The sequence below is a fragment of the Mustela nigripes genome, chromosome 4 (genome assembly GCF_022355385.1).
Source record: "Mustela nigripes isolate SB6536 chromosome 4, MUSNIG.SB6536, whole genome shotgun sequence".
NCBI classification, from domain to species: Eukaryota; Metazoa; Chordata; class Mammalia; order Carnivora; family Mustelidae; genus Mustela; species Mustela nigripes.
The window spans coordinates 121599296-121618600 of NC_081560.1; the positions used below are offsets into that span (position 1 = coordinate 121599296).

Sequence of the window (19305 nt, forward strand, 5' to 3'; positions counted from 1 at the left end):
CATGTGAACAGAAGATTTTAAATCTCCCTTCTCTGATAATAGAAAGGCTGATTTGTATAGAGAAGGAAAAGATAAAGAATAAAACTTATATATGCAAAATTATTTTATCTGAACAGTCCATTTGCAGCAAAGGAAAGCCATGGTCTCGTCCATTTATACCAATACCAATGAAACTATAATTTTATACTTGTTCATACCAATAAAGACACAAGCTATGTATCAGAAACTTTACAGATCTCAACTTGCACAAGGGAAAAATGTATGCCTGGATTCTTGGAAACAGAGTATTTAGCGATCATTTGTTTGCATATTCCCCACAGATTTCAAAAAATAGGTATAAGGCCGTTTCCAAAACTCTGTTAAGGTTTAATAACATAAAAAGAGTTAAAGGGGATGATGACAGAGATAAAAAGCAAATCCTTTCAAGGAAACTAGACTAGAAAGCTAGCATGCCATGTGTGCCTTGCATTTATCTTCTACAATTGCTAACGATGAATCAAATATTTGACTTAACGACTCTAGCAGACAAAGCAAAAGGAAAACATCATTCACTACAACATAATCCAAGACTATATAACAAAAGTATACCAGTTGTTAGGAAAAAAACAAACAAACAATTTTCTTGACAAGTGGTGTCTCCATTGGAGGTAAATAAACAGAGAAGTATGACGAATGCCTGAAATTCAAAAAGATACCAACCCTAAGCTCTTAATTTTGGCAAGAAGAGAAACTCCCAGGGAAATAAGAGGTCCTGTAACTCTGTGTTGGAATCAGGCTCAAGAAAGTTTCACTGAGGGGCGCTTGGGTGGCTCAGTGGGTTAAAGCCTCTCCCTTCTGCTCAGGTCATGATCCCAGGGTCCTGGGATCAAAGCCCTGCATCAGGCTCTCTGCTCGGTGGGGAGCCTGCTTCCCCCTCTCTCTCTGCCTGCCTTTATGCCTACTTGTGATTTCTTTCTCTGCCAAATAAATAAATAAATAAATAAATAAAAAAGTTTCATTGAAAGAGTATCTGTACTTCTCTGAAAATCAGTAGTCTATTTACATAGTTCATAGAGAAATGTCCTGACTAAAGAGGGTAAAATCCATGGCTATATGTAAAAGAAATAAAAATAAAATTTTAAACAAACACCAATTTGAGGTGGTTAAGTACAGTATATCTATAATGCCATTAAATTTGTGGGAAAGCATGACATTTGAATTATAATAGAGAAAACACACAGATACACAATCAAAATATAATGTGTCTAAGTTCTAAATTAGACACCTAGTAATTCAGTTATAGGGTCATAGCCGAGAAGGCCAACAGGCCCTGAGGCACCTGTGCCTCTTGAAATAATAGGTGTTTGCATAAAACTGTGTTTCCCATAGCTGGCAAAGGGGACTCAAAATCAGTATTTTACGAGATCTTTGTTCAAACTGCTCCTTGTTAACATGTCTATTGTATGGAGTGCTGAGGAAGAAAATGGTCCTAAAATAAGCCATTGGTTTCCAGTGACAGAGACCACAAAAACTGAGATAAGCATGGTGTTTTCGATTTCAGAATTAAGTAATCCACACTCTTGACCTTTAAATGTAGTTCTCAAATACAACAGTTTTCTCAGGGCACTTGGCATCTCCCCCTCCTCTGGCACACACACCACAGTTTCTCTAAGGTTAAGGAACATACAAGTATCAGAAATAGTTAAAGGCTTTAAAAGGCACCCAGTCCTAAAGCAGTTATTTGCCTGAGGGAAGATAAGAGTGGCCGGGAGAGTTGAAGTGTAACGCCCCACCACTACTTAATTTCTGGGACTGAGTCCCAAGTGATCTGAACCAGGCCCCCACTCTGGCACCGGGGAGATGGCTGAGTGTGGTCTCCGGGCAGGGATGCCCTCCTGACCAGCTGTGGACAGGTGACATATGGCTCCAGTGCCTGTGTGTGCTCATCCGTAAATGGAGAATAATGTAAGAACCCCACAGAGTTTCAGAGGAGTCTGAATGAGTTAATTCCTGAGAAGTACTTAGAGTACCCAGCATCGTGCAAACATAAGGGATGGGGTTGCTATTAGTATCTTCCTGGACGTGAGCCAGGCATGGGTCTAGTACAAGATGCCGTGCTGGGGAAACACGGTAAACCTCACTAATGGGCTGGAATTGTTTTCCATCAGACGCTAACGAGCAGGCACAGTGCTGAGCCTCAGGAGCCTTTGGAGGCACCAACCTCCACTGTTCACCTTGTGGATTTCTACATACTTTGCCCCTAAGGACATCTGCATCCTCTTACAGTGCCCCCAGTTTTTTATTTTTTCTCTCAACAGCATTATTCTGCTAAATCCTGTGTCTCATGCTTATTGAGAAAATGCAATAAAGAATTAAGGATCTGACAGTGAGAACTGTTCCCTTGTTGATGCTTTTTCAGAATCATATTTTCTTTTAGTCCATAACTTTCTTAAATCTGGGCCCTCTAATAGCTCAGAGATGCAATATTCATCATCTCTTTGACATTCAGTAGACATTGAGTCAACATTTTAATTCAATTTTTCTGACACTGAGTTTTTCTCATCTGCAGTCTGTAGAGAGAGGGACTTACTACACACACTAACTTCTGGAAAAGATCTTCATAAGTCAGAGATTTCCTGATCATACTTACTTAACCTCTCCCTAGATTTGCATTAAGTCAGGCTCTTTGTTCCAGTTAAAAAGACATGCAGTAAACTGGAAAAATTAGTTACTAAATTGAGCAGTGCTTCTAAAACCAGATCTGATTTTTATTTTAATAGAGAGAATCATAATTCACTGAGGCCACCTCAATTCAAAAAGCAATTAGTTGCCTTGTTAATTGCCTCCTAATTTTTCACAGAAACTTAATAGGTTCTTTTTTTTTTTTTTTTTTTTTTTTAGATTTTATTTATTTATTTATTTGACAGAGAGAGAGAGATCACAAGTAGGCAGAGAGGCAGGTAGAGAGAGAGGAGGAAGCATGCTCTCTGCCAGGCAGAGAGCCCGATGCGGGACTCGATCCCAGGACACTGAGATTGTGACCTGAGCCGAAGGCAGAGGTTTAACACACTGAGCCACCCAGGCGTCCCTGTTCTGTTATTTCTGCCAACATTCCATTTCTGCCATGATTCTACTCCTCACTTCCTATGGGAAGCAGGGGCTATGGAAGTTACCAGCAAAGTCCTTAAAAAAAGTAAACCGGACCAAATTCTCACTTCACTGGTTATGGGCTGAGTAATATTTGGAAAGTTACTAAACTTTACTAACAGCCCTTGCCCCCAACAGTGCAATAAAAAATAATGCACACCTACCATAGAAGTAGGTGTTTTACTTGTTTGCTTGTATTTAAATAAATTCCATAGGCTAAAATATGAAGAGTTTTTGACAGTCCTCAGAAAAATAATGACAAACAAATGGCAGCTATTGTTAACAGTAAGGTATATTCAGTGATTAATATTCTCCAAAGGACAAAAAGGACCAAAAAAGTTCATGTTCAAATGTTCAGCTTAATCTTCCTTAGCTCACACAGAAAATTATGAGTAATATTTCAAATTCTCATGAATTTTTCCAACCTTGTTTACAGGGTTGCTTTTGAGGAGTTTTTTTCCTGTGTTCTGCATAGTTCTTTGATTTTAAAGATATATATGTTGCAAAATAATTGCCTTTAGCTTATTGCTTTGCTTTTCATCATTTACAGCATGTCATAGTGATCTGTTATTCTGATGTAACCAAATTTATCAGCCATTTTTAATTAGCAGAGGACATTTCAGTAAGTGATATTCAACTAATGGCCTTGACCCAAAGTTAGGGGCATCTAAATTTCCTGAGGGCTTTTTTTTTTTTTTAAAAGCTTTTATTTATTTATTTGCCAGAGAGAGAGAGAGAGAGCGAGCACAGGCAGGCAGAGTGGCAGCAGAGGCAGAGGGAGAAGCAGGCTCCCCGCCGAGCAAGGAGCCCGATACGGGACTCGATCCCAGGATGCTGGGATCATGACCTGAGCCGAAGGCAGCTGCTTAACCAACTGAGCCACCCAGGCGTCCCCCTGAGGGCTTTTTTTAAAAAAAAAAAAAAAATTTATTTATTTGAGAGAGAGGGAGAGAGAGCACAAGCAGTGGGAGTGGCAGAGGGAGAAGCAGATTCCCCGCTGAGCAAGGAGCCCGATGTGGGGTTTGATCCCAGGACCCCGGGATCATGACCTGAGTGGAAGGTAGATGCTTAACCGGCTGAGACCCCCAGGTACCCCCTCGAGCTTTTTCAACATAAAAATTGCTGGAGATCCTGAAACACACTCCCTGCAGGCTGAGAGCATCACAACCAGATATTTGCAGCTAATACTGATAGCCATAATGTTGTGTTGGAGAACAAAACTTTAAAATCCAGCTACATAATCAATAAAAAACAGACTAAAGCAAATCATCACCTCTGAAGCTGAATGTAAGATTCACATTCACATCAAACTAAGAGGGATGGGTACCAATGAGGAATGACAATTTTGGAAGGAACATTTTTCATATTCTGCCAACACTGGAGATGTCCTTCACCCTTTGGGACTTTTTTTTTTTTTTTTTTAATGGAGCTAAAATAGCCATCCCATAAAACATACCATTTAAACCATTTTTCAGTGTATGCATCAGTTGCCTTCAGTACAATCACATTACTATGTGAGCATCACCACCATTCCTGTCTAGCATGTTTTCATCTTCCCAAATCGAAGCTCTGCTGCCTTAACCATGAACTCCCATCTCCCCTTCCCATCTCCCCTTCCCACTGGTCCTGGCAAACCACCATTTGCTTTGCTGTCTCAGAACCTCATAAAAGTGGAATTATACATTTGCCTTTTTGTGTCTGGCTTATTTCACTTAAGGTCTTTAAGGTTTAGGCGTGATGTAGCACTGGTCAACACTGCCTTCTTCTGCAGAGTGGATACTAGTCCACTGCAGGTATGCACCGCAATCGGGTCCATCCAGTCACCTGCTAACAGACATTGAGGTTGTGGCCGCCTTTCAGCTATTGTGAATGATGCTGCCCAGAACAATCCTGTGCCTGGTTGTGTTCCTGTCTTCAGTTCTTTGGGGTATACACCAGAGGTGATACATTTAACTGATGTTAATTCTTGTGTCAAAGACTGGAGAGAGAAATTACTATTGATTTTCCCCTCTCTCACCCTGCAATTAAAACAACTGATGGCTTGTGACCAATAAAAATCAATTTGGTGGGACTGGTGGTGACAGAGATATCAACATGAAACTGTAGTGAATGCTGATTTTCCCAAATTAATACTTGTGTTCTGTGTCCTCTTGACACAACCCAAGAAGTACTTTAACATGACATGAGCGTTCACATTCTTGAGCCAGAAACCAAATCTCTTATGTGTCTGTATAAATAAAAGACTGACTTATTTACTCTTTTGTCTAGTTACTAGAATGTTAACTCTGTAAGCGCTGAGGGGGGAGTCTTTTCTGTTTACCTCCTTATTTTCAGCGTATGCTAGGAATGCAATATGTATTTTCTAAGAAATTGAACTTGGAACCAGTCTCTAAGCATATCAGATATGCTGCTTCAGGGCACATATACACAACTTTCTTTTATGGTCATTTACACGGCAGAATTCATTTGAATCATGCTCTCATTGTGTTGCCTTTACTGTCAAGTATCATTAGCAATGCCCTTAATCCACTCTCCATATTTTAAGCTAGTGAGTATAGTTTTATTCACCGATATTTTAAAGTTTCACCTTTCTTAGTCAACTCTATATTTCCTCTTCCCTTTCCTGCATGTTGCACAATTTTTTAAATTTAAATATAAGATTTATGATTACGCATCCCATGCGGAATTACAAGAAATTAACTTGCATGTATAGTAGATAAAATAGGGAGCACCTCACTACCACACAGTGATCGGTGTGAGAACTCCCTCCCGGTTTCGTGAGGGGTCTTTCTGTCAAGTTCCTGTACTCGGGCTGGTCTGATGCACTGCTGTTTCCAATAAGATTTCTGCAGCTTTAAGCATGAATTGAAAAGGATTGCTTAACTCACTTTCACTCTGATTAAACTTGGAAAGAAGGAGATTCCAGGCATCAAGGCTACGGACAGCTCCTGAAAGCATCCCCCAGTTAAGATTCATGACTCCAATCAGCTCCTGAGCTCCCTGCTTCCAATCACTGCTCCACAAACACACTCCATGCTTCTTCCTTCTGGGTTCTGACTCCCTGTTTCCTCTGCTTAGATGCACAGGCTCTGCCTCATTTAAGCTTCACTGGGAGAAAGTCTAACCACCCTTCAGGGCTGCTCAAATTCTTCACCTCCCTGGCAGCGAGCAGTTCGTGTTCTTTCACCAACTGAAGTGTCTCCTTCCTTGAAATCCACGGGAGAAACCTGTGCTTTCCTAACAGAATTGATTACTAAAGCACATATTGCATCAGTGCGTTCTTGTTAAAGTCCTCTCTTCCCACCCCTCCTCTCTCCCTCTCTCTCCATTCCTCTTCTCTAACTCGTGTGGAATATTACACTGCATAAGGCTGGCCACCCGGAAAGAACCCAAGTACCTCCTGGTAAAAGGAAAAGTGAGGTGTCCCTCAGAGTTGTCAGTAGTCCCAGAGAAACTAGCCCCACCTGTCCACCTCATCATATGACGTCCACGTGTTCATTCCAAAGCACCTGTCACCATGCAGACATCTGCCCACCCAGCCCTTTTCCTTCTAGGAGGACCCAGATTCCCACCTCACCTCTGCCACTAGACTTTCCCAGGGGTCCCCTGGAGCTCACAACCCATCATTACCTATATTCCCTAAATATCCCGGCCTTCTCTCAGACTATTAACTTTCTGATTTCTTGTCCCCAAACTGTCCCCTCCCCTCCAGGAGATATGGCTTTCGGCAGCCATCTCAGAGAGCTACCCCCATACTTCAGCTGGCAGAGAGCCTGGGGCAGACTGGCAGACATCTCTCTATCTGGATGGAGGCTTCTAGAATATCCTTCCACTTCCTTTGCCACCTTCTCCCAATTCCTCTCAAGCACCTGCCATCATCATCAGATTGTATCACTCATAAGTGTCTCATTACAATCATCTATAGGCCTCTGGAGAAATCCCCTTTATTAATGGGCTATTTTCAAGTTTGGCTCATTTTTCTTTTTTTCCTCTATAAACGCTCTCATGATGAACAGTCATAGAAAAATCCTCAGGCATTCTATTCACAGCAGCATCTGACTTTTGATCACTCCCTCTCTTACCAATCTACTCTTTATGGGGCACACAGACCACGTTCCCCTGGCATTCCTGTCCCCTCATGGCAGCAGCTTCTTGGTATACTCTGAAGGACTCTCTCTACGAGGTCTAAGAGGTGAGTGCCAGGGCTTAGTCTGTGGACCTTTCCATCTATGCCCATATTCTAGGTCATTTCATCCTGGCCCATGATTTCTTCCCTGAATCTAGATCAGCATCTCTGATCGCCTTGCCTTATTAAAAATCTCCAAAAATGAACTCTTGATGCCTGCTATGACAGTACCTGGGGGAGGGATGGGGACCTGCTTGGAACAAAACCTAAGGGTCATTCTTGATTTTCTCTCATGCCCCACATACGATCCATCAGCATATCCTCTTTGCTATCTTGGACTCCCTCCTGACCATGACCCCAAACCACCACTGTGGTTCAGCCCACTGTCACGTCTCTTCTGGAAAGTAATACATTGGGCTCTGTGGCTCCTCTTGTCCGAAAACGCTGTTCACCACCCCCACACTAACCCTGCACAACATCTGGAATAATCCCCTTACATCGGGTTATGTCACACCTCTGAAAAAAACCATTCAAAGACTTCCTTTCTAACACATCGAGGGTAAACCCCATGTTCTGGTCCTGGGCCACATTTCGAATTTCATCTCCAACCAATCTTCCAGCCATGCTGACCTCCAGGCTCCCACAGGCTTGAGGGACTGGACAGAGGAACGAGCAGAATACTCCTGACCTAGGAATCCACAAGTCTTGCCCTTGACCACATACATGACTTTGTACTAAGTAGTTACTGATTTTATCCATCAGTGACGTGTTTCTTTCACTGGTTTGAAGTACTAGGGTGGTAATGCTGTTTTTGTTTGTTTTTTTGAACTGCTCTAAGTTCAACTTCAAGAACAGTACACACTATGAGTACTCAAAAAAGTGTTTGCCAACTAAATGAATGAACTGAACCAATCAACACTTCATGGGACAAAAATGTAAAACTCCTTTGGAGTTGTTTTTTACTTGCAAATCATGCGATTTACATATAATGTGTTGACCATTTGTGGACCACTTTTAGTTTGAAGGGGGATTCTGATCAGGAGTCAGTTTTTGGCACTATGAAGGAGCTATTTGGCAAGCACACTATACATGTTCATTTGCTTGGCTGATTTTCCTCTTTCGTACTTCTGTACATAAGACGATAAGGCTATGTGTAAGAAGAGTTCTACTCATAGTTCTCCTATTATCAAGAAAAGAAAGGCAACTCATTGATCATGACTGAAAGTAGATGCAACCACCAGTTGGATTCACCCAGGGAAATTTAGGTTTTATGCGTGTGTATTAATGCTATTTAAAAAAATATTCTTAAAATACTTTTAGAAAAATAACTGTAATTAAGAATATGAAATGCTGGGAGGCTTGCATGGCTCAGTTGGTGAAGTGTCGTCTGCCTTCAGCTCAGGTCATGATCCTGGGGTCGTGGGACTGAGCCCCATACTGGGCTCCTTGCTCAATGGGGAGTCTGCTTCTCCCTCTGCCCCTTACAACACTCTTGTGTTCTAGCTCTGTGACAAATAAATAAATAAAATCTTAAAATAATCCAAAATGTTCTAGCTTCTAAAATTTCTCCCCAATGTAATACAGTATTTATCAATTTATTTCTCAGTAACAAACCTATTGTAACTTTATATGCTGCTAACCATTTATAAAATCTTTCAACATATTTGATGATGACTTATTGGAGAGAAATGAAGAATTATCAACTTTTGTCTTGGATGTTGGCTTTTAAAAAATTCTAGGTAGGGGTGCCTGGGCAGCTCAGGTCATGATCTTTGCTTCAGGTCATGATCTCAGAGTCCTGGGATCCAGCCCCATGTTGGGCTCCTTGCTCAGTGGGATCCTGCTTCTCGCACTCCCTCTGCCTGTTCCCCTGATTGTACTCTCTCTCTGTCAAATAAATTAATTTTTAAAACAAAAAAGTCTAAGTAGGTTTGTGATTTTTTTCTGATATATCTGAGTTTTTTTAACTTTTAGTAAAGTGCTAAAATTAGTAGTGTTATGTTTTACATTTATCTCAGATTTTTAATTTTTAAAAATGCTGCAGAAAAAAAAATAATTTATCACATGATTCCTTCTATTAGAAAAACAGTAATTTTATATTTGCCACTAGAAACTCCACTTTGCAAATCTTTGGAGTTACTCTGAATTAAACCTATGAGAAGCATACAAATTTACTGGGAGCCATACATTTTAATGATTTAATATCTTACTCAGAGTAAATTATCATAAGTAATTTTTTCTATTTTCACAGTAAAAATAGAACATAAAAGTTGCACAGTATTTGCCTCATAACTATTCTGTATTTAGTTTGGCTAATTAAACTCATGTATCTCTGAGTTTCAGACTTTTGTTTAAACAACATGAATAAGTACTCAGTCAATACAAACTACATGGTTACACTTTATCTGCAAAGTCTGAGCTCTTTGTTTTAACGTTAGTTCGGTATCTTAATAAATGTTTTCGTACCTTAACTCTGAGCACAGAAGTAAACATTCTTGCATCTTCAGATACACCTCCAATGTAGAATTTTTTCTGAAACACTGGGGGATGATCATTTTCATCCTGAATCTCAATATACACTTTAGCCGTATTGCCTGGAGGATAAGAAATAATATATTTTTAATTGGTGGCTATTCACTAGAAAAAATGCACTGAAGTAAGTACTTACTATACTTGCTTTTTTTCCTCTCTCTCTCTCAAACAATGGAAATGGCTTAAATGAGAAAGTCATTCCTGAATGGCAAGTTTAATTCCCTGAGGTCCACAGAGGACACGGATAATGATGCTTCTGGGCCAATAATGTGAAATTGCTGTTATTTCTTTTAATTACAATGTCTTGGTAATTCATTTTACTTGATTTAATAGGCACTAAAGTATTGTGTTCTGCTGATTTTAATGAAACAATTCAACTGTTCATGCTCGCAAACATTTCACACACACTACCAACTACACCAAAGTGACACAAATACATAAACACCTTTATGAAATAAGAGAAACTGACGTCAACTAAAAACAATATTTTTTTCCTTAAGTGTAAAACTAGCATTGATAGTCTCTCAGTTTAAAAATGTACAATATTGGGGCACCTGGGTGGCTCAGTGGGTTAAGCCTCTGCCTTCAGCTCAGGTCATGATCTCTGGGATCGAGCCCCGCATTGGGCTCTCTGCTCAACGGGGAGCCTGTCTCCCCCTCTCTCTCTGCCTGCTTCTCTGCCTACTTGTGATCTCTGTCAAATAAATAAAATCTTTAAAAAAATAAAAATGTACAATATTTTCTTTTTTTATTTTTAGGATGAAAAGTAAACAGTGGTTGGGTGAGGGGTTTATTTCTACAAAGAGAAACCAAGTTTAATCATAATGTTACTTTAGCCACTGAAAAAAGTGTAGCTGGAGAGATCAGTGAGGTCGTGTGAGTCATCTACACTGGGGTGTAATGTCTACCATACTAAATATGCCATAAAGAACACATTTCATCATTAAATGTTAGAATCTCACTCCCTCCATCATCATCATCACTCTAATGAAAAAATGTAGCACCTGTCACTAGTCCACGAAGAACCCTCTACAGGGAACCCAATATACAAAAATAACTGGGCGCCTGGGTGGCTCACTTGGTTAGATGTCTGCCTTCTGCATGATCTCTGGCTCCTGGGATCGAGCCCTGTGTCAGGGCCCCCTGCTCAGTGGGGAGTCTGTTTCTCCTCTCCTCTTGTGCTCTCTGTGTCACAAATAAAGATGTGTGTGTGTATCAAAATACTATGCAGCCACCAAAAAAAAAAAAAAGAGAGAGAGATCTTGTCATTTGCAATGACATGGATGAAACTAGAAGGTGTTATGCTAAGTGAAATAAGTCAATCAGAGAAAGACAATTATCATATGATCTCTGATTGAGGAATCTGAGAGGCAGGGGGAGGCTGTGGGGGGAAGGGAGGGAAAAAGTGAAACAAGATGGGATCAGGAAGGGGACAAACCATAAGAGACTCAATCTCACAAAACAAAATGAGGGCTGCTGGGGGGTGGGGGTTAGGGAGAGGGTGTGGGTTATGGACATTGAGGAGGGTATGTGCTATGGTAAGTGCTGTGAAATGTGTAATCCTGAGGATTCACAGACCCCTGGGGCAAATAATACATTATATGTTAATAAAAATTAAAAAAAAAAATTAGTGAAGGAGCCCAGACTTGGGTGTCAATCATATTGGCTGGCCTTCTGATTTCAAATCTCCTGGTCTGTTAAAGTACGGAGAACAATAAAAACAAAACAAAACAAAACAAAATAAATAAATAAAATCTTAAAACAATACTTAAAAATAATTCACAAACCAGGAAAAATGAGGAATCGCTTGATAATCCCTTTGCAACAAGTAGACTGAAATGACAGAAGCATTCTGATGTCTTACCAATGTGAACTTTGCTCATATATTTCAATTAGGATCAAATATAGGGCAATTGAGCTACAAATTATTTATCAGGGGAAACTTAAAGTTGCTGCTTTATCATAGCTCCAACTACAACAAAGTAACACCGATCTATAGCACCATAGGCATATCGTGGGTGTACAGTAGTAGATCTGTGTCGATTAAGTACACAAAGGAATAACCTGCATTGTCTTAGAACTGAAAAACAGGCTGCTTTCTGCTTGCCTGGAGAAAAGGTCAGAGAGGTGAAAGAGTTATTTTCCCGGAGGTTTTAACCCTACCCTGCTGCTACCCATTTAGTTTCCCTCTTATTTGTCTCTTTCTAGCCATCCCTGACCTGGAGGAGTTGGAATGGGGAGGAGAGTGTGTTAGCTCAACAGATATGGTGCCCCGCAGGGAAGCAAGGCTAATGGCAGTTAGCCTGCTGTGTATTGGGGAGGGGAAGTGCTCCGAGCTGCCCCCTGGTGGGCCACCAGCCAAGGTTGGCCAAAATGAACACCACTTTCATCTTACTAACTGACCAGCTTTCTCTCTAGAATCAAAGGACCTAACAGCTCTAAATTTAACATGTTTTAACAAAAGGAATTCCAAACTACAATTATCACCTTTAAGCTTTTTTTTAATGTTTTTAATTAATGACCACATTAGTTATGGTCCCTATTGGCAATACTTGAGAAAGTGAAGGCTGATTTTAAACTCACTGTAAAGGAAAAAATTTATGTGCTGAAATTTATCTACTTTTCTCCTGATACTTTATAAGATGATGACAGAAGGTTAAGTCCCAGACATAACATATTATGCCGTCAGGAACAATTGTGCTTTAGATAATCTTTTAAAAAGCAACTGTTAAGTATTGGGAAAAATAACATGAGAATCAGTGTTGTAATCTGAAGTGACACTTACATGTTCATAAACATATTACATGTATACATTTTATAAATTCCAGAGACTGCAATAAAAATATTTTAAAATATATGTTTAGTAGTTATTAAAAATCTCTAATAAAATTAACATCTGTAGAAACACTGAGATAAATATCTACTTACACTAATGGCATTCAATGGGTACAAATAATCTGTAAAATAACTTATCCTGCTTTAACCACCAGACTAAACTTTTTCAAGGTTTCCTTTGACAAAATACTCATCTCACAAAAATCATCATTACCATGTAAAATAGCATGCTTTCCTATCAGTTGTGCTTAAGTCCATATTTGCTTTGAGACTGATACAGTCTCTGTATCACTTGGTGCTTTAAATAAACAGTAAAATAAAGTGTGATGGTACTTCCATGCCATAAATTATGTGAGGAGAGCAAGCATGATGATGGAGAGTAATCACAGGACTGGATTATCTGTTTAAGTTTTTCTTGTAATTTTCATTTGCCAGATTTGGGCATTTTTAGGTTTATATAGTAACAGTAATAATAATAATAATAATAATAAGCAGCATGTAACATACCCAATTCTCTCAGTTTTTTATTGGCTGCTCTTCTTCTTGCCTCTAATGTCTTTTCAACACAATATGGGTTAGTTTCTCCTCTTGGTTTTTTAAATATTTGCCTAACAACTCTGCAGTTTGACAAAAATTTAACTAGAGTTGGATCATAACTCTGTGTTACTGAGCTGTATAATTTCTGGCTCATCTGCCAGAAAATAAATGGAAAGAAAACATTATAGGTATTTTATATTTACTTAGTATATAATGCGTTCCATGTCAGTTTCATCCTGGGCTATTTTTATACCCAATAACGTTATCATAATCATTACAGTCTTATTGCATTTCACACACTGGAATGTTGTGCAATCACAATTTTATTTTATTTTTTAAGTTATTTTTTATAAGATTTTATTTTATTTTATAAGGTTATACTTATTTATTTTAGAGAGAGAGACAGGGTACAAGCAGGGGGTAGGGAACAGGGCTTAGAGAGAGGGAGAAGCAGACACCCCACTGAGCAAGGAGTCTGATGCAGGACTTGACCCCAGGACCCTGAGATCATGACCTGAGCTGAAGGCAGATGCTTAACCGGCTGAGCCACATCAGTACTCCTTAAGGATTTTATTTTTAAATAATCTCTACACCCAATGTGGGACTTGACCCCCATAACCTCGATATCTAAAATCACATACTCCACCCAATGAGCCAGCCAGGAGCCCCCACAAATTAGAAAGGGAAAAAACAAAACAAAAAAAAGGCAGCACCGAAGTGTGATTAACAGTATGAATAATTCTTTTCTTTACATCTACAGGAACCCATTTAAAAATCTATTTTCATCATGACTGTCCAAATATAAACCATAAATATAAATGTTTTCTTATTATGATAGCTCCTTAGTTCTCATTATTTGTTGAGGAATTTAAACCCAATTTCACATCTTCATATGGTCCTCCCAGGTCTAGCAAAAATTCAATACTGGGAGCTAATGGTTATTGGGCAGTATGTGGCTGCCAATTGCACCAAGCTTTGCAGGAGAATCTGGTCCTAGGAGATAGATAGAGCTGTTATCACAACTACTGTTATTCTCATTTTCATGCAGAACACTGACAGGAGAATGAGGTGAGGGGCTGGCCCAGGGCTGGTGTGTATTCTCTTTGGCACATGGTTTGGCCGAGACTGGAACCCACTATGTGACAGTAGGACTCAAACACTGACATCTCTAGATTCTTGGGAAAAGGGCCAGTTTGTGTGCCCTAACATGGGTGAAAAGAAGTTTCAGGTTGATTGCAGCCAACACTTTTGATTGACTGCAAACAACACTTTAAAGATTACAATTATAAACTCCTTCCCTTTTTGTAATTAGGAGCCTCTGCACCCTGCCTGAGTTCTCACACAGCCCTCCACACTGTCCCAGAGGACTTTGGTGCAGGGTTTATGATCTGACTCCCCAGTTTTCCCAGCAAGTATTTGATGGCCTGTTCTATATCACACTGAGCAAGTAAACACATAAATACATCAACTGATCAATACATTTCAGTGTTTTGCCTTTGCTGGTGATGATTCTAGTCCAGGCATCCTCCTCAGGATAATCAATTTTATGAGTTCACAATGCATTGTGTGAAACACAATGTCCTCTCAGGTGCTTGGAATTTACCTGTACCCACTTTAAGAAATGTCCTCTAATGGTCAAGGGGTCAGATTTGGTCAGAAGATAAAAGAGTGTCTTAAGGATACATGTCCTAAGGAAGAAAATGAAGTCAGGGCAAGGGGGGGGGGCGGTCTGTGGAAGAAACTGCCGGGCATTTTGCCAAATTAAGTCAGTCAGACAGACAAATATGTATGACCTCATTCACACATGGAATGAGGACAAACAGAACTCAAAGAAACAGACAGAGTGGTGAGGGACACCAAGGTGGGGCATGGGGGGGTAGGTATTGTTGATCAAACAGACAAACGTTCAGTGACAAGACGACTTTGTTCTGAGGCTCTAGTGAACATCATGAAGACTGACAGGAAGTGAGAAATAACTTGATTGTCGTAAATCACTTCATAATATATACATGTATCGAATCACCGAATTAAACACCTTAATAATTTTATTTGCTAAGTATACCCAAATAAAGCTGGAAAAGAATTTTGATAGGTCTAAGAAACGACTGTAAAATAAATACCTGGCAGTCACAAAATAAATAAAATACACCCAGGTGGTTTAATCCCTAGAATATCACTCACTCACATGTTCTGACTCATGGACGTACCATGTGAGTGACACCAGTGGCTTCCTTGGCTTACACACTTTCACAATGCTTGCATACAGACTTAGGGCGCTATCCTGGTCTTCCACTGATTTGGGGTTTTGAGGATTTCAAAGGCAGAAATTTGGAAGTAACTCTGATTTAAATTCCTTTAAGGAAATACAGTTCTTATCTTTTTAAGAGTACTTGCACAATCGATTTTTTTTTTTTTTTTTTTTTTTTTGGTCAATATATCCTTTAAGGTAGCTGTGAAGCACATAACAGAAACAGAAAAATGCTGAGGGAAAACAGGAAAGTGATACTTTGATAAAATGGATGGGAGAACAGTGTGAGAAGAGCAACACCAGTGCCAGATGTCAGACACCCCCTGCCCTCCCCTTCTGCAAGGACTGGGAGGAGCCCCACAGGGGCCAAAGGACATTACAAGCTGGGGGCAGGGGGTGGATTTATTTGGCATGTGTTTTGGTTAGGAACATTGTACTCTTCCTTTGTACTTGGGGGCTCATTGCCTCATTTCCCTCCTCAAATGACATTCTTTTTCCTCCAATTTTGTAGGAGAGAACCTCTTCTTTGGGCAGCACCTTTGGCTTCAGTAAGCCAAGATGTTCCAGAAGGGACTACTCCCTTGAGGGAATGTGACACACCTCCTTAGTTTGAAGAAAGAAAAAATGGAACTGCTTAAGAGTAAAGCTCAAGGAAGAAACTAGGAGTCAGAACAGAACCTTTGGAAAGAGCCCTCTGTTCCCTTAGGCAATCTGAACAAGGAAAAAAGTGTTCAAACACTAAGTGATGTTCAAAAATACCACTAATTCCACTTGACTCCATGTTTTTCAAGACCACATTTAGTTTGTGATTATCTTTCCTTCTTTCTTTTCTTTCAATAATTAACTCTGGGCTGTTAGTTTTCCCAGGAATCCCCTATTATTCTCAAGATCAATCTGTTTCTTCTGTCCACACGACAAACCTACTGCCTACATTGCACTGGGTTCTCAAGAAAGACTTTCTGAACAGCTGTCTAAGGAGTTAAAGCCGTGGTTCTCGGCCATGGTTGACTTTGCCCATCTGGAGACAATTGTGGTGGCAATAACTGCAAAGGGAAGGTAGGTAGGGGGGTTGAGTAAGTAGAGGCCAGGGATGCTGAGGAACATCCTGTGATGAACAGCAACAGGCCCCCAGAGCAAAAAGAAAAAAAAAACAAAAAACAAACAAACAAAAAAAACCAGCCCAAACTGTGGATAGCAATGAAGCTGAAAAACCCCAGTTTAAAATAAGAGAGGTTAGAGGAGTAAAGATAAATGGAAAGACTGTGGATACATAAAAACACCGTGTCATGGGTCCACCTGCAGGCACACATCTTTAATGCAGGACTCAATCAAAACAGGCTGAAATTATGCAATCATATGATGGCCCTCCCCCCTGGGGCTGAGTTCTTTCAAGTCAGGGGTTTGATCTTGTTCACCCGCACTCCTGTCACTGCCCCTTGGCCTCTGCTCTTGACATTGCCTCCATCTGAAGGAGCTGAGCTCCAAACACATCTCTAATTATCACTGATAAATACATCAAAGAAATAACTACTGTCATCCTTAGGATTACAGGAGCTTAGTCTGATTAGATAACATACACTAGACTCTAAAACCTTGGAGGCAAGGGCTGTTTTTCTTATTGTTATATATTCTTCATGGTCTAATGCATTAGATTTTTTTTGAAATGTATCAAAAAGACGGAAAATGACTTATATTCTGATGATTCCATTGCAGAGAACTTTCAAAATTCTTGGAATACCAGGCTTACTTGGTTATTCTGCTGGTGCCAAAAAAAAAATGATTAGTTCCTCATGAAATCACATCACACAGACACACACACGCACACACACCTTTTTACACTGTTTTTCCATTGATACTACTTTTGTATATGTTTGACTGACAAATTAATTCTCTGGAAGCACTGGGACTTCCACATGGTAAGTGTTCAATAAATGTTGATTTAGACTAGAATTGCTACTGTCCCCTCCCACCCAGTATCCACTTAAATAAAATGAATCGCTGTATTTTATCCCCATAAATAATAGATTTCAAGCCCTTAAAAAAAATCATAGTACTGAACAAATAAATGTTGCTGTTAAAATTAGGAGCACCTCTCTCCAAGATAACAGATTTTTTAAAAATACAGATATTAGGAGAATACAGGCTCTGAAATCATTTCATAAGTCTAAGGACTATTTGGAATGACTGAAATCATTTCATAAGTCTAAGGACTATTTGGAATGACTCAGGATTTATGTTATTTATACTACTGTTAATTTCCTCGGCATTCTTCTGCCCTAGTGTATATGCCAGATAAATGACTGATTCTTTAAATAGTGTTTAAGAACAAAAGGATCATCTGAGATAAGAACTTAATCGGATCTTACTAAGGGGTTTATGGATAGTTATTCAGTTAAAAAAAATAGGCTGATTTGAGAAAAGCATGGAAGAAATAGGTTTTGTTGTGTTTATTAGATGGAATTTGTAGGAATACAATATATTTACATGCTCTTTTGAAAAATAAATTATTAAGTACATTAGCATGAGAAAAGCCACTGCCTTTTTGGTTTTCAGCTTTCTGCTTTGCACGAATTGTACTTGGTTATATTTATACACACTATTTTCAGTAGCTAGGCAGGAGAGATTAAATCTTTTGAGGTTCATTTTAATACTTTTGTTATTGAGCTCTGACAGTTGATTTAATTAGCCTTTGCATGATTTTAATTGCTTGTATCTAAAACATACATTTTGTGTATGTGTTTGCTGCAAGGTGAATAACTGAATTAAGGACAAAACTGCCTGTAACCATTGGCTTCAGACACTCAGATTACTATAATATATACCTGTTTTGGGGTAAATCTTTTTGTCAAGAAAATGATGACATTGACAATGTTACCAGAACAGTGATGGGGAGATAATTAGGAACAGTAATATTCTCAATTCCAACTGAAGTTTGGCTTTGTATCCATATAACATATTTTCCCATTAGGAACACTTAATGAACTTAAGTTTCTCTGTAAACATTAACCAGAAAAAACAAAAGCTGAGACTGCAACATTGTTTCTTTTCATTGGTATGGCAAGCTCTCCTTAATCCTGTGAGACAGAACCCATACATTTAAAGGCTTTGGGAGGCAATGGTTATGACTTTCAGCTCACTCTGTTTCCATCCAGAATAAACAGTAAACACTGTTTTAATTCTTTTGTGTCTATTAAACTCCAGCTCTCTCCACAGCTCAGCTTAACACAGGACCTGTAAGTGGGGAAGTTACAAGTGGGGCTAGGTAGGGAGAGATGGACCGGGCCAGGCCATCAGGCTCACAGAAATCCCAAACATGTGGAGGTGCGGGAAAACCAGAGATAAAGGAATAACCCGAATACCTTGCCCTAGGAACACCCTGCCCTAAATGGGGGAGGGGGGAATCTTTTATGATAATCACCTGGGACCCACAAAGAACACCCAGACCCTGGGAAGGAAGGAAGCCACTGAAGGGGTTATCACGAGTCCCTGCTCAATGGTGATATCGGTAGAAATGTTACAGAGATTTCAGGTCCCTTGTTAGCTTTCTAAAAAAAAATGGGACCAACCCTAAAGGCCTTTGTCAGCAACCCTGTGGGGACCCCTCTCGCTCTTGAGAGCTTTTTCTACATCTTCACTTAATAAACTTCTACCGCTTTACTCACTCTGTCGTCCTCGAGATTCATTCTTCGGCTCCCAAGACAAAAACCTCGCTCTCCCACATCATTTTGGTGCCAAAACCCAGGACCACGTCCACCCGAGGAGGAGCAGAAAGCGAACTCTTTCCTGAGCGAGGGCTGTCCCTCAGCCGACCTCTTCCCATAAACAGCAAAACCCGCACCTGTGGGCCGGCTGGAGGCGAGCCGCGCAGGCGCCGGTCTTAGGGCTCGGTCTTAGGCTTCTG

The 19305-nt window shown here is 39.9% G+C and overlaps 1 protein-coding gene across 1 annotated transcript in view; it reads right to left on the reverse strand.

Moving 5' to 3' along the window:
- Positions 1-19305, reverse strand: part of PCDH15 (protocadherin related 15) — a 784172-nt gene that overhangs the window by 99457 nt on the left and 665410 nt on the right. Inside the window, exon 26 of the mRNA XM_059397646.1 lies at positions 9719-9846. Coding sequence (XP_059253629.1) covers positions 9719-9846 — 128 coding nt within the window. The remainder of the gene's footprint in view (positions 1-9718; positions 9847-19305) is intronic.